Source organism: Micropterus salmoides, unplaced genomic scaffold, assembly GCF_014851395.1.
Source record: "Micropterus salmoides isolate LMB-PRFRI ecotype aquatic unplaced genomic scaffold, ASM1485139v1 Ms_hic_scaffold_9, whole genome shotgun sequence".
NCBI lineage: Eukaryota > Metazoa > Chordata > Actinopteri > Centrarchiformes > Centrarchidae > Micropterus > Micropterus salmoides.
Window position 1 is genome coordinate 23,049,333 of NW_024044681.1, and position 20,449 is coordinate 23,069,781.

At 40.8% G+C, this 20,449-nt stretch overlaps 3 protein-coding genes across 5 annotated transcripts; all 3 read left to right on the top strand.

The window, feature by feature from the left end:
• The first annotated feature begins 918 nt into the window (after positions 1 to 918).
• timm10b (translocase of inner mitochondrial membrane 10 homolog B (yeast)) lies at positions 919 to 3,378 on the top strand. Of its 2 annotated transcripts, none has more exons than XM_038708513.1 (3): positions 919 to 1,219; positions 1,296 to 1,391; positions 1,897 to 3,378. In XM_038708513.1, exons 1-3 carry the CDS (start codon positions 1,193 to 1,195, stop codon positions 2,491 to 2,493), a joined length of 720 nt encoding a protein of 239 aa, XP_038564441.1. In that variant the 5' UTR covers positions 919 to 1,192; the 3' UTR covers positions 2,494 to 3,378. The 2 variants fall into 2 exon arrangements, with proteins under 2 accessions (XP_038564441.1, XP_038564442.1); XM_038708514.1 differs by having other exon boundaries at positions 923 to 1,219; positions 1,918 to 3,378.
• A 1,465-nt stretch (positions 3,379 to 4,843) lies between these two features.
• On the top strand, positions 4,844 to 11,865 carry ilk (integrin-linked kinase). 2 transcript variants are annotated; one of them, XM_038708521.1, is made up of 13 exons: positions 4,844 to 4,984; positions 5,576 to 5,734; positions 7,830 to 7,995; positions 8,113 to 8,208; positions 8,386 to 8,482; positions 8,578 to 8,661; positions 8,750 to 8,835; positions 8,922 to 9,031; positions 10,248 to 10,375; positions 10,543 to 10,664; positions 10,795 to 10,894; positions 11,110 to 11,240; positions 11,364 to 11,513. In XM_038708521.1, exons 2-13 carry the CDS (start codon positions 5,646 to 5,648, stop codon positions 11,511 to 11,513), a joined length of 1,359 nt encoding a protein of 452 aa, XP_038564449.1. In that variant the 5' UTR covers positions 4,844 to 4,984; positions 5,576 to 5,645. The 2 variants fall into 2 exon arrangements, with proteins under 2 accessions (XP_038564449.1, XP_038564450.1); XM_038708522.1 differs by lacking the exon at positions 4,844 to 4,984 and having other exon boundaries at positions 5,646 to 5,734; positions 11,364 to 11,865.
• A 989-nt stretch (positions 11,866 to 12,854) lies between these two features.
• smpd1 (sphingomyelin phosphodiesterase 1) lies at positions 12,855 to 20,112 on the top strand. The gene is made up of 9 exons (XM_038708516.1): positions 12,855 to 13,121; positions 13,295 to 13,534; positions 14,544 to 14,864; positions 15,084 to 15,364; positions 15,699 to 15,872; positions 17,317 to 17,488; positions 17,754 to 17,830; positions 18,351 to 18,496; positions 18,579 to 20,112. Exons 1-9 carry the CDS (start codon positions 12,870 to 12,872, stop codon positions 18,995 to 18,997), a joined length of 2,082 nt encoding a protein of 693 aa, XP_038564444.1. The 5' UTR covers positions 12,855 to 12,869; the 3' UTR covers positions 18,998 to 20,112.
• Positions 20,113 to 20,449: the final 337 nt, after the last annotated feature.

Below are 20,449 nucleotides of genomic sequence, written 5' to 3' on the forward strand. Positions count from 1 at the left end.
CAACCTATCAGGGCTTTCACACCAAAGCATTTTAAATCAATAACTCTAATAAGAAGTTATTGCTTTCAGGTCTCAAAATTTTTGCATCGATATTACATAACACTACATCTATCTTTGCAACTGAGACACAAGAGGTTGCAGAATATGAACATACTAAATGTGTTTGGACAATGCCAAATAACTCTTGTTTATTTAGACCAAATTGTAACAAACAAAAAATATTAAGTTCCAGTAGGCTACTCGGTACATTCAGAACTTCTGAATAAAACAACTATGTTGTTGGCTGTGCCAAATTGGTTTGTTCTAATACTATGCATGTTAAGTGGGGGATATTGATCAGTCACCTGTTCTGGCTCCAGGAACACAATTAGCTAACTCCTCAGCTTCATAAATGAATGTGACAACATTCAACAACAACAAGCAGCTGCCATGTTGTTGAATGCTAGCAAAATAATCATTTTTCTGGTATTAGTTAACATAAAACTGTACATTGTTCAGCGTTTACCATCCATCAATGTACTAATTCGGGAAAATGGACGGCAACACTCATCAGAAGGCTGACCTCTGAGAGACGCTGTGGATGTTAATGGTACCGGGAGTTTTGTGGGATCCCTTAACTGTCAATATAGCATGTTGGTTACACGTTAATGCATGTAAAATATGTATCAAGACAATGAAAAAGAAGACTATTACAGTGAGCTACCACTACTAGGCCTACAGACCTGGAAAATGAGTTAAAAAAAGACTGACGAAAGACGAAATATGTAATTTATATTTATATTTTTTGTGTCTTTTATGAAAAACACAAGGAAACTGTAACATATATATATATATATAGTCTGTGGTAGCAACACATCCGAAAAGCTACTGAGAACCGGAAATGGAAGGTTTTGTTTGACCGAGTGAAGCGTCTTCCTGGGTGTAGACGATCTTCTTTACAAACATGGCAGCTCGCATGTGAATGTCATGCCATCTTAATCTATTACCTGAATCTGTTCGTGTTTGGGTGCGATGACTGATACGTTCAAGCTGACATGTAAATGATATCTTGAGGTGTTGTTCTTTCACTCCCCTCAGATAGCTAAGCATCGGGAAAACCGTTTAACTTTGTTGATTCATTAGCTGACCCGCGGCACTTGATGTTAGCATTTTAGCTAAGTTAACCTGTCGTGAAGTTCAGACGGATTCGCTTATGGATCCTGACCAACAACTGCGAAATGTAAGTCACATTCATATGCGGCGGCAGCTACATTCAGATTGATGGTGACGAGTTTGTGTGCTTTTGTCTCTTTCAGCTGCGGGATTTCCTTCTGGTTTACAACCGCATGACTGAAATTTGCTTCCAGCGATGCACCAGCAACTTCAACTACAGAAACCTCACAATGGACGAGGTAAGGATACTGAAATTCATGAACCCCTCACATGTGTAGGCACACCAACAGTTACAATTCTGAATGTGATCGTGTTGCCTTGCGTTATGGCTCATCACCTTTTCTTCAACTGCTATTTCTGTGCACATTACAGGCCATGTATGTTAGACACACGGACAAAACACCCATAAGTTATGTAAGTGCCGCATAGCTTCAAAAGTATGGGCCGTTAATACGCTGCTATAACAGCCTAATTCTTCTGGGAAGGCACTTTTGGAACCAGGATGCAGGGAGTTTTAACCCAGCCACAACAGTGGCCTCTCATGTCGGGCGTTTGGTATGGGCTTGTAGTCAGGGCTCTGTGCAGGCCAATGACCTCTTTGTGCATGGGTGTCAGCGTCAAGTTGAGTCTAGTCCAAACCTTGAAAAAACAGCCGCAGACTTTATGTGGTTACATGCATATACTTTTGAACATATAGTGTGTCATGAGCACATACTGTAGCTTTGTCCATCCACTCATTCCCAGTGCTTGCTGTTGTCTGTCCAGGAGCGCTGTGTGGACAACTGTGCAGGGAAGCTGATTCGCTCTACCCACCGCCTGATGGGCACCTATGTGCAGCTGATGCCTCGGATGGTGCAGCGCCGGATGGAGGAGATGGAGAGCAAGGCTGCAGAGAATGCCAAGGCAGCAGAGGCTGCCGCTGCCGCAGAAGCCTCACCAGCATCTCAAACCCCCGTCACCTTATCTCCACTGTTAACTCCCTCAATCACCAATGTCGGACCAGAGGCCCATGGCTCAATCTTAAAGCCATCAGGATTAGATATTCCACTTCCACAATCCACAACAGCCACAGAAGTCAAATTATCAGTTGCTGCACCACTCACACCTGCTTCAGAAGCAGCAAATCCCTCAGTGCTTAATGAAGCTGGCAATGGACCATCTTATACAGTAGGCGTTTCTCTGCCACCGATAGCTGGGAGCTCAGCGCCTGTGCTCATGCCATCTAAACCAATGTCCTTATCAGAAGATGTACCTGTGTCAACAGTAGCTGCACCTACAGTGTCTAAATCCATAGACAGCCAAGAGAGAGCCCCAGAGGTCCACCCACCCTCAGGCCAGTGATGACGCCCAGTTTGGGGCTGTCACAGGTGCTAGCGACATGTCCCTGACTCCCACCACAAACGACCCACATCTGATGAGTCACTCCCAAATGTGATTTTCTCTGTATTGCTGAAAAGAATTATTGAATAAAACTCTGACATACATGATAAAATATCATCAACTTTTCAACAACTATTATGATATCATCATGTCATACAACCTTTTCTAGCTACAGTCTCTACAGTGAGCATTTGCTGTTTTTCTTTGTTTTCATATTGTAAATTGTAAAATTGAGTTTTTCCACTATTTGTTTTACAAAACTAGCAACTTTAAGACCTTAACTTTAGATTCTGTTAATGTATGCAGGCGTCATTTTGGGCGTATTTATTTTTGACTCAACAGTAAATAAATCAAGAATCAGAATCAAGAAAATAATATTAAATTGCAGCTTTAGTGCCCTGTCAACACCCCCCACCATGATATGAACAGCAGTAATTTATATACTGTATATATTATATAGAAATCTGACACAGTATTGCAAAGTATGTCAGAAATGTCAATAACGCAAACTAAAATGCAGACATTAAAAATCCTAGGCGTAAATGTTATGTTTTGTAATAAAGAGACAAGATGGAATTTGTGTTTATGTGTGTGTGATGGCAGTTGAGAAATTATGTTAGTGATGGAAGTGATATTACCAGTCAAAGCTCCACAAGGATCAATCCCCAGCCTGCAGGCTTGATTGCATAGGCCAGTTGATCTTTGGACTTGCAGGAGCCAAGAGGGCTTAGTCTGATAAGCCCCTAAACAGACTTGGTCCCGATAATTGTTTTGTAAGTTGACACAGCAAATGCAGAAATTAGATACTCATCAATAATAATAAAAAAAAGTATTGATGACTCTTTATTCATGTTTGCTGGATTTTAAATGCTCTTTTAACAGCCTCTGGTATTTTTTGTTTGAAAACATTAGTAAGCTGTCAGATGTCCTAACGCAGCAGTGTTTTGGGCGTATGCCACATGGTCTCATTGTTGTGGGTGTCAATACAGTTCATGGCCTTTGTCGCATATCATAAACTCTCCTCCCATCATTTCCTGTCTTTGCACTCAACATGCTATGTGCTCTTCAATCCAGCAGCAGAGCAGTGATAAGCGATCTTCAGTGTAACTGTCAGCTAACAGCTGTGACAGTCAAGGATTGTAGAAGAAATTATATGGCCATGTATAAAACAGTTTGCTCTTGTTTGGATAAGATGGTCATGCAATAGTCATGTTTAGCCACCCTGTTGCTGTAGGGGCAGAGCCACTGAGATTCGCAGTCCCTGTTAGGAACCAGCTCTGTGTCACATGTAATAAGTATAATTTTTTTTTTTCATTTTGTAAAAGAAAGTGTCTGTTTTGGAATCATTGCTGATCAGTCCTGCTGTTACCAGTTAGCAAAGAAAGTTATTCATTTTATCAATTAGTGTACTGTATATTTTTATTTTTGCTCTCAAACTTTGATATTGGTGTCTGGCTCACAAATCAAGTATCTGTGAGGCTGCAATTCAACATGGACAGGCCTTTTTCAACGCAGATGTTGTGATTTGTCAAAGTAGCAAAAGCACAGGTGTTACCAATAGAACTTTACTCTATTCATGTGTCCCAATAAGTCATGACAAATGTAATGCGTGACATGTCAACGTGTCTTCTGTGAAAGTATTTGAATAAAAATGTATTAATGATGAAGCATAGAGGTCGACTGATAAATTAGCCATGTTGATACATATGCCGATAATGGCTTATGACAGATACAACGGTGTTAGTATATATGACAGCCAATAAGCAGAAAGTAGCACGTTAATTATTTGGCCACCAGAGAGCACTGACAGGTTTATTTATCAACTGCAAAACCATAAGCCTTATTCACTGAAGACATGTTGCAGTAAGAAATGCACAGGTGTAAATAATAAAATAGGCTGAACACTTGAATAGAACAGATTCATGTGCTTTGCCACGAACAGTCAAAATTTCCTTTTACAGTAGTATCTGAGTCAGAATTATTCAATACCTTAATTTAATGGATTCTTAGACGTTTATGTGTTAATGTTTAAAAATCCTAAAATACATCATCATTAGATTTTTCACACTCATTCTGTATTTTTGGTAAATGGAAAATTAACCTAAAGCATTCTCACTCAAATTACAGTGAAAGATGAAAAATTAATAAAATGCATTTTAAAAAACTGCCCACATCCCTCTGCCACCTCACCTGACACAGGTATTTCGCTCCCGTGTAGTCATTCCGCTGGGTGCAGCATCGTCGCATTGCCTCCAGCAGGGGGCACTGTTTAGCGAGTGTCCCGGGACAGGGCCGCCAGCAGCGGAGCTCTAACTTCTTACCAGTAGCCCACATCTACTCTGACGAGCGGGGCGTGGACTCAGACCGACTTCTCTGCTCTTAAATTTGAGGAGACGGCTGACTTTCGGGGGGAAAAAAAGAAACTGACGAGAAATCGATCGATTAGCAGCTGGTAAGATTTCTGAAAACGTTTTTGTATGTGTAATAGTTTTGTTTCCATCGCGGTTGGGAAGCTTTGTTGTCCAACTTCACTCTGACTTTTTAACAATAGAACTCAAAGTGATCCAATAGGCCAGCCCATCCGATCCCACGGAGGAAGATGAAGCCAAGGGGAAATGTGGGAATGTACAGCTATTTCAGTACTTAAATTTCGCCGGACTCTAGCAGGATGTTTATCCTTCTCTGTGTAAATAGTTCAAATGTTTAACGATCAGTATGAAACTAATTACCTTACAGATTGGTCTACCATTACAATGAATGTTTAGGAATACACAAATACCATAGAGCAAGTACATCAGGCTTGTGACACACAGTCACACCTGAGGGGATAGTGTGTCTTTTTATGGACATAATACTTCTTTACCTAGCCTTAAAAAACTGTGTGATGTCTGTTTACCTGTTTTTATCAGTACACTGGAAGATATACAGTACATGGCAAAATCAGTTGTACAGATTGGTTTATTTACTTTGTTTGTATGGGTGGCGGGAATAAAACCAAGCTCTGTCTCTTACATAAGGAGTCTTTGTTTAACACCTTTTGCAGGCTACATGTTCCTGATCTCAAAAGAGATTAAAAGAGCAAACAGTCAAAAGACGCGACCTACATTATAATCATGGATGACATCTTCACACAGTGTCGAGAAGGCAACTCTGTGGCTGTTCGTCTGTGGTTGGACAACACAGAGAATGACCTCAACTTGGGGTGAGCGGATAAATCTGCACACACTTCACTCAGATACATAAAGCTTTGATGATGCCCACAATGGGCTTGACTGCCTCTCTCTATCTCTATCTTCGAAGTTAGAGTTTTGTTGTAGTAAAGCAAACAAATTGAGTCTTCTAATGATGACTGACTTCATAGCAAACGTACCACATTTGGTATGGTTGATGAGGTGATTCTGTGCTTGTGTGTGTGTGTGTGTGTGTGTGTGCTTATGCAAAACGATCCTTGGCACATTAGAGGTGGTCAAATAGTTTCCATATTGTGCTCTCCCTGCAAATCCACATGCTGCAGAGCATCACCCAGCTTCAGTAATTCCAGTCCAGTTTGTACTTCCCCCCCCATTTTCTTCTTGGATTTCTCTCCTTATGATGTCATCCCCCTAAAAGTATGTGTGTGTATAAAAAGCAGTAGATGATTTGGGGAGGTTGTGCAGTGACATAAATGACTCAGACAACAGAAAATAGCCGAAAACTCCTCCTACACTGGACTGCAAAGCACATACCGACTTTAGATTATAGTGCCAAGATGATTTAGACAACTGACAAAAAAGTATTTAGTCAATAGTACCTGTGATAATTTCATAATCATTTTAAATATAATTTTAAAATAATTGGGGGGTTTCAGACAAATAACCACTTTGAAGAGGTTAACCTATTCTCTGGGAACAAATTGTCAAATGTTGTCTATATTGAAAAAAGTAATCTAAAATATAAGTGATGAATTTATAATGGTCACAAATTGCAGCCCTATTAGATTTTCTTGTATTGTTTAGGACATACAGAGCACGTCTGCATGTTTACATAATGTCCTCTCCAGAAAGGAGCTAGAAGACCTCACTGCTAAAGACCTTGGTTATCTCATTCTTGGGCCCAGCCATATATGTGCAGTTTGTTGACGTTGACTTTGAGGGCTGCAGAGCTGCTAGCCAACCACGCAACAGCCAAGGCCATTTCCTCTGTTTAACTCCATACAGGGCCAGGCCCTCACTGACAGAGCTTCTCAGGCAGCAAGCTGCAGCCCCACATAAACATCTGAGAGACCAGTCATTATGCTGGAGGCCTTTGCTTTGGCTTTGCTTTCACTCTGAAGAGGCTCAACCGTGTGAACCAGCCCCCTTTTTTTTCCTTCAGAATATGAAGTAATGTTGTGTAATAAGTGGAATATGTTGTGGAAAAATTTGTTGCTTAGTAGGAACTGAAATGCCCGAACAAACATTAAATGCCATTTTAGATCTTCCCCAGGAGCTGTTGTGTGTTTGTGTGTGTCTGTGTATTTGAGCAAGTGACACAGGAAGACACAGGGCAAGAGAGAGAGAGATATACAGAGTATGCCTAGTTGAGGATTCCACTGTGTATTTTCGCTCTGTCATTCCTGAGTTTTTTCCCCCCCGTTACTTTTTTTAGCACACAGTGTTGGACAGACTATGAACTGTCTGTCCAGTGCTGGATCAGAATTGACTAACTGCTATTCCACTTCAGTGTGAACTAGTGCTGCAGCTATTTCCTACAGGCTATACAAGCCCTCTTGAGGTTTATTGTTAAATAGAGTGTAGAGTTTGTGGCTTTGCGTGAAGTTGCCAGAAGCCCCTGCAGCTGCCTCGGGGTCAGCTAATGTAAAGGACTCGCTTGGGTGAAGGGGCCAGTCCCACATAGGTGATAGCTTGGCTCCTCGACTGCAGCAATGCTATATGTACTGTGCTATGCAGACTTATTTATCACTAGGCCAGCCATCAGATGGCCACTGGCTGCCGGCAGCGCGAGGAAGCATGTGCTTAAAGTCTAAATAAAGATTGGTAGATACTGTGTGTGAGAACCTGTGTGGCTGTGTGTGTCAAAGAGAGAACCACACTGATAGTATTTTGTCAGCTGGTATGTGAGATATTAAAAGAGACCATCAACACCCTCCTACGCCTCAAGGGAAAGTATGTCTTCACCTCTAAATGTTGTCATCTTTTAAAAATTCTAATTAAGACTAGAAGTGTTAAAAGGAAGGTTATCACAGCTTAAAGATTGATGGGCTAATTAATGTAGGATTCGTCCTTCTTTGCTCTTCATCCTCTCCTGTGTGTTTTTAGTGATGACCACGGCTTCAGCCCCCTCCACTGGGCATGCAGGGAAGGGCGAAGCGGCGTTGTTGACATGCTCATCATGAGAGGTGCTCGCATTAATGTGATGAACCGTGGAGATGACACACCACTGCATCTCGCCGCCAGTCACGGACACAGAGACATCGTGGCTAAGGTTCACACACACTCACATGTAGCATGATTGCATCTGACCTGGTGGGCGTGTTGTTTATGTCTGTCTGAGGGCAGAAAACGTGTTTTTTTGTTCAAATTTCTTCCTTTGTGACGCCAGCTGATCCAGTGCAAAGCAGACCCCAATACAGTCAACGAGCATGGAAACACCGCACTCCACTACGCCTGCTTCTGGGGCCAAGAGGAAGTGGCGGAGGTACAGTCAAATACACCCACGTTGTCTGAATTGGCCCTCTTCTGGGGAGAAACGGCTACTACAGTGCTCTTTTGTTAAGCAGTGGTATAGTCACTTCTTCTAGTGGCTTTGCTTGAATACTAAAATATTTGCTTCAGATCTATTCTGTATAAAGAAAGTTTAACCCCTCTTTTGTAGGACCTGGTGGCCAGTGGTGCCCAGGTGTGTGTATGTAACAGGTATGGACAGACACCTCTGGACAAGGCCAAGCCTCACCTAAGACAGCTGCTTCAAGGTCAGAGGTCATTTATGGGCATTGTGACACCCTAACAAGTTATTTCATCACCACTTTATTTGTCTAATTGTTACTTCTTTCATGTATGTGTTTAGAAAAGGCAGAGAAAATGGGCCAGAGTATGACCAAAGTACCCTATAAGGAAACTTTCTGGAAGGGCACCATGCGAACACGACCTCGTGAGTGACATGCATTTCATAAAAAGGAGCAAATCGTCATATTAAATCGGGATGTTTGTTTGATTATTCATATTTTTGGCTCTTTCAGGTAACGGTACCCTCAACAAGCAGGCTGGTATTGATTATAAGCAGCTTTCGCTCCTGGCAAAGATCAACGAAAACCAGTCTGGAGAGGTCAGAAGCACTTAGCTCCTGCATGTCAGTCTTTTTCATTTTTTTCAGCTCCCATTTGTTTGCTTGACTCTGTGCTCTGTCTGCAGTTATGGCAGGGTCGGTGGCAAGGGGATGAGATTGTAGTGAAGGTGCTGCAGGTGAGAGACTGGACCACCAGGAAGAGCAGAGACTTCAATGAGGAGCATCCCAAACTCAGGTAATTTACATCAGTGAGTGTTCTAACAATGAAAAGTAATAGTGGCAGCTTAGGCATTTAGGTCATTTTTCTATGAACATTTGGACTGACTATCACATCCTGGTAAACACAGAGCTAATGTGAGGATGGATGTGTTTGCATTGGTCACAGAGAATCTGGTGCAGGATTCTTGTGCAACAAGGAGAGGAGTTTTTATTGTTAGAGGTCAAGGAAAGGTTTTGGTTGGGGTGTTGCAATGTAAGTGGTCGTTGGCAGCTGTTTAATGAGTGATGTGTTCTGCACTACTATGTGAAAAACAAATTCCACAAACATCCTTTCATCACAGTAAACATGAAATCCAGTACAACATAAAATTCTAAAGTATGTACAGACAATTTCAAGAGAGGATTTTTAGTGAGCCAAAAGTCAGCTCATACCAGCATGTTATGACATGTTCAGCATGGGCCCCTCAAGAGGACCTCTGCGTTCAGTGAATCATCATTGACATAATTATGGCTGTGTTATATGTATCCTAAAGGAGCAGGTATTACACAGAAATAGCCTACTTAGATCTAGTCTAAGACGTAACACCGAACAGTGTAAATCAAACAAGCGAAACTACACCATAAAGGAAAGCAAATTAGCACAACCTGGCCAGTCCCACAGACTTCAGACCCTCATTAAGTGACAGACTAAAACTCTCAGCAAAACCTTAATTGGACAAAAATGAGAGAAACCTTTGAGCAGGCCGATTCAAAGAATGCGAGCAATGGGAAGACGCTGGCACTGTGCTTTCATGTCGGCCTCAGTTCTTGCCCTCTTTTAAAACTGAAGCAAACATAAAAGCACTTGGGATGAGTATGCTGAAAAATTCAGAGGCAAGACGGCTTTTGACTTGCATTGCAAAAAATGAAAGGGCACCAGATAAAGATAAGAGTAAAACTACTGCCCAGCTTTACTTTAAAGGCCCACAGATGATACAAATGTGTACAAGTGTATAATAACACGGATTATAGAGTTTTCTTCATGCAACACGCTTTAGGACATTTCTTGTCTTAATGGTTTTTTTAATGGGTTTCCTAACAACCATGAATTTGTTCTTTCCTTATCATCTAAGAAAGTCCTCCCTGTTCTAAGTATACATAATCTTTACTTTTTTCCCCCTCATCGTTTTTTGTTAACATAGTAAAATGACATTTACTCACAACTAGTCTTTCTTCCTGTTGTGTCTCCATAGGATCTTTTCTCATCCAAACATTCTGCCTGTTCTCGGTGCCTGTCAGGCACCTCCATCCCCTCACCCCATCATCATTACCCACTACATGCCATATGGATCCCTCTTCAACATACTCCACCAGGGCACTAGTAAGTACTTCGCATTTATGTGCATGAATAAAATAAAATGAATTTGTATTCAGTTTCATGCACTATGTCTGAGGATTGCTGCTGCAGGACATCACACACCCATCTTCAACCCGCCGTGCTTTCTTACATTTCTCTCCTGTCTTTGTTGTTGTCTTCTTCTTCCTCAGCTCTGGTGGTCGACCAAAGCCAAGCAGTGAAGTTTGCCTTGGACATCGCCAGTGGCATGGCTTTCCTCCACACCTTAGAACCAATGGTTTCACGGCTTTACCTCAACAGTAAGCATGTCATGGTAAGACACTGCTCTACTGTCTTTAAACTCTGATGCGTCAGCAATCACAGTAATAAAAAAAAAGATTTAGTCTGTTGCATTGACTCGCCAGATGTTTGATGAGTAACAAGCTGGTGTGATTCATTTGCAGATTGATGAGGACATGACAGCAAGAATAAGCATGGCAGACGCTAAGTTCTCCTTCCAGTGTCCTGGTCGCATGTACTCTCCAGCATGGATGGCCCCTGAAGGTATCAGTACCTTTTTTCCCTTCCGCCTACTTCCTCCTCCCATATTGCCTCTTTAGACATTATGAGTCATTCAGAAAGGAACATACTGTACTGTATAATTTAGTCCCAGTTCAGTGGTCATGTCATTTGGTGTGTTGCCTATGTTACACAATAAAAACAAACACTGTGAGTTAGCCCATTATGAGCATGGTTTTCTTTGTCCCTCTTGTTTCCAGCCCTGCAGAAGAGGCCTGAAGACATCAACCGAAGATCTGCTGACATGTGGAGCTTCGCGGTGTTACTGTGGGAGTTGGTCACCAGAGAGGTCCCTTTTGCTGACCTCTCACACATGGAGATAGGCATGAAGGTAATTACTTAATTGTATGTTTACATCCACCTCTCTATATCTCTTGGAAAATTCCGCAACAAACATGCAAACACCATACCTCCAAAATGTTCCGAGGCTCTTACAGGTTTCTGTGTTGCTCAGGTGGCCCTCGAAGGCCTTAGGCCAACCATTCCCCCGGGGATTTCACCTCATATCTGTAAGCTGATGAGGCTCTGCATGAACGAAGACCCAGCCAAGAGACCCAAGTTTGACATGATCGTCCCCATCCTGGAGAAGATGCAAGACAAGTGAAAGCCTGCGTAGCACTCCTGTTACTATATTTTTAATCATCAAACCACTCTGTATTTCACTGCAATCATGTATCTGCCAAGCCACTGTAAATAATGTCAGATGCCACTTCAGCCACACAATTCAAACAATAAGTATATTGCTTTTCTTGTATAATTTAAAATTAAGGTATAAATGTTCTTTGGCCTAACTATGTTGCTCTTTTTTATGACTGAAACGTGTTTACTGAAATATTGACAAACTATATTCAGTGATGAGTCAGACAGAAACAGATCCAAAGAAATGTGTATAGAAACAATGCTTTTATACACATTAGCGAATACCAATGAAATAAATGTTTTATATTTATGACAAATCCTTATTCTTTTATTTTGAGACTCCAGACAATTTGAGACTCCAGACAATTTACAGTAGGCCTAGTGAACCCTATGCTAAGAATCTTTTGTCAAACTACTGTCCTATTTCCAAGATCAATAGTGAAGCTGCATGCTCAGAAACCAGTGGTGGACAGTTACATTTACTCAAGCATTGTAATTAGTGGTATTTATTCTTTACTTGAGTATTTTCTTTTCATGCCACTTTGTATTTCTACTCCCACCACATCTCAGAGGAAGATATTGTACTTTTTACATCACTACATTTTTCTGACTGCTTCAGTTACTTTACTAAGTATGGTATTTAAAAAAAAAAAAAAAAAATTATTCTCTGAATATTAATTGCTAAGTATTTTGGTAATTGTTAATTTTTCACATAAAAACACTTCATGGTTCCAGCTTCACAAATGTGAAGATTTGCTACTTTTCCTTTTGATTGTTTTAATGTGTCTTTTAATCATTTTGAGGTTTAGACTGACAAGCATTGTGATGGTGTCACTTTGGGCTCTGGGCAATTGTGACAACATTTGTCATTATTTTCATAATGTTTGCAATCAATTAACATTACTGGAGAAAATAATCAGCGAGTTAATCCATAATGAAAATAATCATTAATAGCAATCTGATACAAAATTGTTCAGCCTCAACCAACTACATCAATACATTCTTAATGATAATCTAATGTATAGTCTAATAGTATAACAGTCATAAGAGATATTTTTTTCTGCTTTGAGTATTTATACTTTTAATACTTACATACTTTTACTTAAGTAACATTTTCAATGCAGTACTTTCACTTGTGAGAGAGTGTTTCTACAGTGAAGTATTACTTTTATTTAAGTAAAGAATCTAAATACTTCTCCCACCACTGTCAAAAACTGACACCTTGCAACTTCAAGTGCGATTGTCAAGTGATCAATCAGCTGCACTTTTTGTTACACTTTGCTCAGAAAAAAAGAAAGGAAAAAGAAATCTTTGGCACGTGATGAGTCAGCTGACTTTCTGTGCCTTTCATAAGAGGGAGCAGTTGGATCTTCTCAAACAAGCGGTGTGTGCTGCAGGCAGACGCGCGCACACACACGTATTCGTCGACTTTGTTCCAGTACACTTATGTGGAAGAGGAAGCGTGACAGTCGTGGATCTCTCCGCCTGTGTTCACTACTCCCGATCCTCACCCGGGGAAGAAAGCGTCGACCCCTCCAGTCTGCACATTATTTTCAGATACAGTGGCAGAAGAGTAAGTTAGCTAACTTTGCTAGCTAGCCACTTTGCTAGCAAGCGGTTTTGTGTTTAAGTCTGTCCTCCCCTCTTCAAACTTGGATGCGGGCGTGTTTGAGTCATTTATTCTCAAGTTGAGCTGTAAATTCACTTCCTTGACGTCTTGTTCTGATGTGTCCGTGTCCTTCACAGAGGACACCTGCTGCTAGGACAATGAGGCTCCCCACACCGCTGCCCTCCTTCGGGCTGATAACCTGCGCTCTGGTTTTAGTGTTGCCGTTGTTTGGGTCCTGTCATCCAGCGCAGACCTCAGAGCGTCCGAGGCCGGTGTTCGTGGAGCAGTTTAGCCGACAGGCGGTCGGATTTAACTGGAGAAATGTCACCTGCCCCTTCTGCAAAGCGATCTTCACCATCCTTGATATCGCCCTTCTGGTAATGTTTGAACATGATTCTTACTAATCACCTAAAATGCACATAATTATCTACAGAGCTAGATAGTAACTTACATTATTAATTATCGTGAATTCCATATAAGTTGGGAAAAGATAACTATCATTTAACGATAACGTCACTAGTATTGGTGGTTATTTAAAGTTACCCAATCGGTTAGCCCACATTTCAGTCCAGGAAGTCAGAAATCTTGAACTAGTCATAAGCAGCAAAATATAAAAGTGGGCAAACAAAAAAAGGAAATATTCAATAATGTATTATAGAAACAGTTTTAGCATTTATTATTAGCATTGCTGGTGTATTAGGCACATCTATCTAAAACTAATGCAGTTTAATAAAACAGCCCTGCTATAAAACCCTACTATTGTTCCTTTCTTCTATTTCCATCATAGATTTATGAGCCCACAGACTGAACTGTGGGCCATGTGGTAGCTTGAACTTCTGGTTAGATGTCACTGATGGTTGTAGCTGTCGGTTTGAAAAAAATTAATTCAAGGTAATTTCTTATTTGAATATTGTGATAGGAGTATGTTCACATTGTCAATGCAAACATGCTACTTCTAAACCACATTTAAGTTTACACCAATTTTACTGCTACACTGGGTTACTCAAGTTGGCAAACAAACGCGGCATGTGACACACATGCCCCTATATGGAGAGTGTCCGATTCTTGTTCTGCCCCTTCATCACTTTCTCCATCTCCTGGTGTTTCTAGCTGATTTAGCTCAAACGTGCTTGTGACATTTTGATCACATGTCTCTTTTGTCAAGTGCTCCTGATGGCTACAGCTGTTGACATCAAGAACATGGATTTTAGATACATTTTATTGTTACACTTAAATGCTGTGTCCATTCAAGAGTGTGACATAATGTCAAGTGTTACGTTGTGGTTTAGCAAGTTGGAATTTTAGGTGATTCAAATTTATTTTAGCTCTGCTCGGTCGTGAGGAAGTTTGAGGTTAATCCTGTTCTGCTTTTGTTACCTCTCCTAGAGTGATGCAAATGAGGAGCGAGTGGCACATGCAGTAGGTGAAGCCTGTATCCGTCTCCATCTGGGTGATGAGCAGGTTTGTCGAGAAATCACAGAGTTGTTCAGGGACGACTTTATCCGGGCTCTGCAGGAGTCCTATCTGTGGCCCACTGAAGCATGTGCCCTGCTTGTGGGCCCTTCCTGTGGCAAATTTGACCTCTACGAAGCCTGGAACATCACGTTGCCAAAGATCCCCAAGCCCCCTGTCACACCACCCTCTCCCCCCAAACCTGGTTCTCCACAGAGTAGGGTCCTGTTTCTAACTGACATCCACTGGGACCAGGCAAGTGTGTGCCGTTTGATACATTAAATGCAGTAACATATTGATAGTGGACACATAACTTCAAGGACTGTAGTATCTATGTTAAGGCTATACCCTGCAAAAACACATGATTGTAGTTACTGATTTACCTGAAGGAAATGTGGTGTGAATAAACAAACTGTGGAATGATTTTGGTCATCTAACTTTTGTTTTTGATCAAAAAACCATCTCTCCTGACAGGAGTATGTAGCCGGCAGCGCCGCAGACTGCAAGCACCCTCTTTGTTGTCGAAATGACTCCGGCTCTCCAAGCTGGAAACGGAGGGAGGCTGGGTACTGGGGAACCTACAGTAAATGTGACCTGCCTCTATGGACGGTGCAGAACCTCCTGGAAAATGCAGCCAAAGCTGGGCCCTGGGACTGGGTCTACTGGACCGGAGACATACCAGCGCATAATGTTTGGTCTCAGACCAGGAACCAGCAGCTGTCAGAGCTTACAATCATCTCCAGGCTCATTCACAAGTAATTTTTGTTTAGGATTAACTTTCCAAATTCTTTACATAATTTCTCCTTTTACAAGTAAAGTAGTGGGTATGTAGTCTAACTTGTGAAACACGGTGTCGCAATGTCAGACCTTTTGAATTGAATTAATGTTGCTGGTGACTGACAGCTGGAATTTCTGTAACACAGTTGCTCTAGTTTTTATCTCAAAATAGCCTTGTACTCTGGCTCAAAACATGCTGATAACATTCAGGGTGCTGCTGCTGCTTTGGTCAGATGTTTGTCATGTCTTACCTGAAATTGATCCAAACTGCTATTGACTCTTGCTGCTTCAATCCTCCTGTCTTCTGTCCAGACACCTGGGTCCTAATGTGACAGTTTACCCTGCTGTAGGGAACCACGAGAGTACGCCAGTGAACAGCTTCCCGCCGCCTTTTGTTCATGGCAACAGATCCTGCGCCTGGCTCTACAATACAATGGCAGAGGAATGGGCACCATGGTTACCAGATCAGGCTTTGAAGACTTTGAGGTTCTTGATATTTACATATTTTTTTAAATTACATTTAAGTTAATGATTATCATTGTCGATTCATCAGTTAATTTGGTTTATAGAATATCAGAAAATCAGTGTTTCCCAAAGCCCAAGATGACCTCCAGATGTCTTTTGTCCACAACTTGGATATTCAATTAACCATTATTAATCATAGAGTTAAAAAAAACAAAACCCAGTATATTCACATTTAAGAAGCTGGAACTGGAGAATTTAGACTTAAATTACTCAAACTAATTAATTGGTTATCAAAATGCAAGTGCATTTTATAGTTGACAACTAATCGATTTATAGTTGCAGCTCTAATTGTATGTTGACATTGTTGTGCAGGTCATTGGCCTGTACTATGAAGTGAGGTACCTGGCTTATCCAGGAGTAACATTGTGACCTCAGGTTTTACCCGAGGTCTACGCTGCATCTCTAAACTGCTCAGAGCAGTTTAATCTTCATGGTTAACTCGAAGTTACCCTATATACGTGTACTACACGCCACAATGTTAATGAGAACTATTAATACACACCGCTTGATTAAAATTTTAGATTGCATCCTGACTTGTTCCACTTGGGCTTGCACCTGAAGAAAATAAGTTTTGAAGTTGAAGGGTGGGGCCTAATCCCATAAAACTTGAAAAATTAAAGTGGTAAATTTACAAGAATTAAACATGGAAATTCCCTTGCATAAAGTCACACAAAATCCAAGTCACTCTGCTGTTGACTGTGGGCTAAAATTATGAATACTTCCTCATTGCTAAATCTGACTGAAGTAGCCTATGATAATTTTCCTGTGTAAACAATTATGAGACACTCGATTTGTTCCTAGTAAATGTACCATTTATATCTTAGCTTTTTTCCTCAAGTTATTACCCCTCTCCTCGTGTGCTTTTTTTTTTTTCTTATTACAGAGAACTTAATATGCAGTTGTACTTATCACTATGCGTAGAAGAAGAATCCATAAAATACAAAATAGAGAATTTGCCTACTACCAGAACACTGAAGACAATTTCAAATTTACTGCCAACAAGCCTCGCTTACTTTGGTGGCTGTCACGGTGTTCGATTTAGCCGTTAACATTTATTTAAACTCCTCATATCCTGACACAATCAACTTGCATTCTTCTGGGGAAAATACAGAGCATGCCGTTGTGAAAACCCTTCTTATGCAAACATGCAACCACTCAATTAAGCTAACACCGCAGTGTAGGTAGTCAGCGTTTGTCAACCGTGACTTTGCTTGCTAACCCGGAGTTAAATCTGAGTAGGTTAAACTCCCCTCGTTCTACAGACCTCAGTCCACCCTGTAGATGAGATGTAAATGCTCCTGTTAGATTCATCAAGTGGTTTCCTTTACTACATAAAGTAGAAACTATTTATGTCAGATGAATTTGACTTTGAGGCCCTCACATATGTCTTTGGGTGTAATTCCAGATATGGAGGATTCTACACATTGGAGATTCAGCCTGGTCTAAGGGTGGTCTCTCTCAACATGAACTTTTGTGCTCGAGAGAACTTCTGGCTGATGGTGAACTCCACCGATCCTGCCAACCAGCTGCAGTGGCTGGTCCACGTCCTCCAGGCCAGTGAGGACAAGGGAGAGAAGGTGAGTAGAGCAGCCTAAACGAGAGCTAGCAGAAGATGTTGGATCACTATAACATTGTAAAGCTGGTATAACACTGGTTCTTAATGAGGCTCAGGTTCATGTCCCACCTTAGCCACATGCTTCATGCTATGTGGATAATGACACTATTGCTTTCTCCTTTTGCTTCCCTCTTGTCAGTGTCACAGAGAATGAGATTGCAGTAAAAAAAAAAAAATTAATCAGTGCAATAAACTTCCTCTACATGGTGTAATTTCCTTTTATTTAGGTACACATCATTGGTCACATCCCACCGGGCCTGTGTCTTAGCAGCTGGAGTTGGAACTACTATCACATTGTTAACAGGTAGCTACATTGATCATTTAAAACCTGGAGGCAGAATCCAACAACTCTTAGAAACAGAAGTTGTAGTGCAGTCAAGACAACTGCAGTAGTGGTACATCCTCTTTTAATTGAATTTATTTGTTTTTTTTGGGGGGTCCTCTTAGTGACACAGGGAAGGACAATGAAGTTGTAAACACTCAGTAGTGGTTTCTTAATGTACAATGTGTTTCAGAACATTGAATGTCATAATGGAACACTCTTATCCCCACTATAAATTTCTAAATGCTACATGTCTATTTTAGGTGCTATCGACTTGGAAGTGCCAGTATATGGTTTCCATCCAGTTAAACAGTAGTTGACTTATTTGCTGGCAACGCTTGTTTCACTTCCTCTTTTATTTGTATGACAATCAGATGTGTGGTATGGTTTTGGGTGTCTGCTTTAACTAATGAACTTGCAAGTATTATTTAAATATCAATGTCCTATTGTGGTTAAACTTGCTACATGTGACAGCCTCCTTTTTTTTTTTTTTTTTTAACAGATACGAAAGTACAATTACTGGACAGTTTTTTGGCCATACACATCAGGATGAATTCCAAATGTTTTATGATGAGGCGACAATGTCCCGCCCATTGGGAGTGGCGTTCATCGCTCCCAGTGTCACTACTTACATTAATCTTAACCCAGGTGAGTGCATAAGCTAGTTCTCCCAACATTTCAGAAGCAACACACAGCTATAAAACGTTTAAATTATTTTTCTCTTTTCCAGGTTACCGGGTCTACTACATGGATGGGAATTACCAAGGCAGCTCTCGGCTGGTGCTTGACCATGAAACTTACATCCTCAACCTCACAGAGGTAAACTCCAGTCCAGGAGCGCCAGGCAGCCCAGAACAGGACCCCAAATGGACTCTGCTGTACCGTGCTACGAAGGCCTATGGTGTGACCAGTCTGTTCCCCTCTGACTACGATGGGCTGATACGGACCTTTATCAATGATGACCGGGTGTTCCAGAAGTTCTGGTACTTCAGACATAAAGGACACGTGTCAGAGCCATGCAAGGAGACGTGCAAAACAACATTGCTCTGCTTTTTGCGAAGTGGGCGGGCTGATGAGCTGGAGCAGTGTGACCTCCTCAATGGTTTTGGGGGAGACTTGGCCAGGGCTGCTAGAAAAACCCTTTGTTGACCTGTGGAAGTTTAGATTGAATGTCTGTCGGGGGGGAGAGAAGCAAGCAATATGACCAAATATGAAATTGAGCCAAAACGTTTGTGTCCTGTTTGTTGGTCAACATGGATTATTGTAATTGTATAACATGAACGTCACTTGACCTATTACTCTTGACGGTTTATGTGGATTCTGTAAACCTGACACTGAGCCTGAAGAGTTCTCAGTTATGCCTTTATAAAAACACAATTTAACACAAAGATCTGTCATTTGCAATATGCTTAAGGTTTGTCAACTGGTGTCTTGCAATTGTAAAGGCTGCTTGATTTTCCTGAAAGATGTTCTGTTTACTTGAAATGCACAGGATTGCATGAGTTAAGTGGTTTGTTTAAATTTGCTTTTCCTTGAATCTGGGAAAATGGTGTTAAATGTCAATCTATCCTTAACCACAATCTTTAAAGCTGCTTAAATGCTTTTCGGCAGCATAGCTTGTACCCAATATCCATATAATTCTCAGTTAATGTCCTCGGATTATCGGGCTTCATAAAATCCCAAGTCTTTCATCAAACAAATATTTAAATTCTGAAGATGCTTTCTCATGAATTGTCGCACATAACAGGGGGTTTGTATTAAAATGTATGATTGTCGTTTTGACCTATGCACACGGCAGTGTTAACACATTTGCTGGAACTTGACGTTTGTTAAAAACATTCAGGCTGTTGAATCTGGTGAGTTAATGGACCTCAGCAATGACCTCTCCAGTTTGACCTTTGCTGAGTTGCTTACAGTATCTTAACTCAATACTTTTGACTCCGTCTGCACCATGTGGAGATTTAGCACAGTTTGTAAATAATCTACCTTAATTTAATAGGCAGCGCTCAGCAAAGAGGCCTTCAAACCTGATTAAGTATTTGTCACTGAGGTTTACTTTTGTCTGCACTTTAATTTTTTGTTTAGCTAGTTAACGTCTAGCTTTGAGAGTAAGTCTTAGACCTAAAAGTATAATGAGCATGTGAAAGGTCTCTGATCTTTGTATGTGACTGGTGTAACATGAGCATGACCAGTAATGCAACTTGTAAAATGAGCAATCAAGTAAAGAATGTATAAATTATGAAAATTAAAAATGTTGTCCACTTGTTTGAGTTTGCTGTGAGGTAAATGCTGCATACAAATAAAAATATTATTGCAATACATTAGTGAAATGTACTAAAAGTACACGTGCAATTTATTTACTTTTCATATTATATGAATTTAAAACTGAACAAAAACTCTGCTGTTTAGTATTAATACCAACATCAGTGATCATTTCTATCAGAAACATAAAACTAAAAGATGTGTACCATATTTACAGATGTATACAGGTACATTGTGGATCAATAATACTTCACTTGTGAACGCTACTATTTAGATCAAGTGATTCAATAAAAGAGGCCTGCTGCCTCCAAAACTAACTCATGGTGGAGCTGTGACATC

Coding starts and splice junctions, on each gene's coding strand:
- smpd1 (XM_038708516.1), top strand. CDS start 12,870: ATGAGTCAGCTGACTTTCTGTGCCTTTCATAAGAGGGAGCAGTTGGAT. Junction 14,865..15,083: donor CTGACATCCACTGGGACCAG/GCAAGTGTGTGC, acceptor CTCTCCTGACAG/GAGTATGTAGCCGGCAGCGC. Junction 18,497..18,578: donor TTACATTAATCTTAACCCAG/GTGAGTGCATAA, acceptor TCTCTTTTCCAG/GTTACCGGGTCTACTACATG.
- timm10b (XM_038708513.1), top strand. CDS start 1,193: ATGGATCCTGACCAACAACTGCGAAAT. Junction 1,220..1,295: donor CTGACCAACAACTGCGAAAT/GTAAGTCACATT, acceptor TGTCTCTTTCAG/CTGCGGGATTTCCTTCTGGT. Junction 1,392..1,896: donor GAAACCTCACAATGGACGAG/GTAAGGATACTG, acceptor ACTCATTCCCAG/TGCTTGCTGTTGTCTGTCCA.
- ilk (XM_038708521.1), top strand. CDS start 5,646: ATGGATGACATCTTCACACAGTGTCGAGAAGGCAACTCTGTGGCTGTT. Junction 8,662..8,749: donor CACCATGCGAACACGACCTC/GTGAGTGACATG, acceptor TGGCTCTTTCAG/GTAACGGTACCCTCAACAAG. Junction 10,665..10,794: donor TCAACAGTAAGCATGTCATG/GTAAGACACTGC, acceptor ATTCATTTGCAG/ATTGATGAGGACATGACAGC.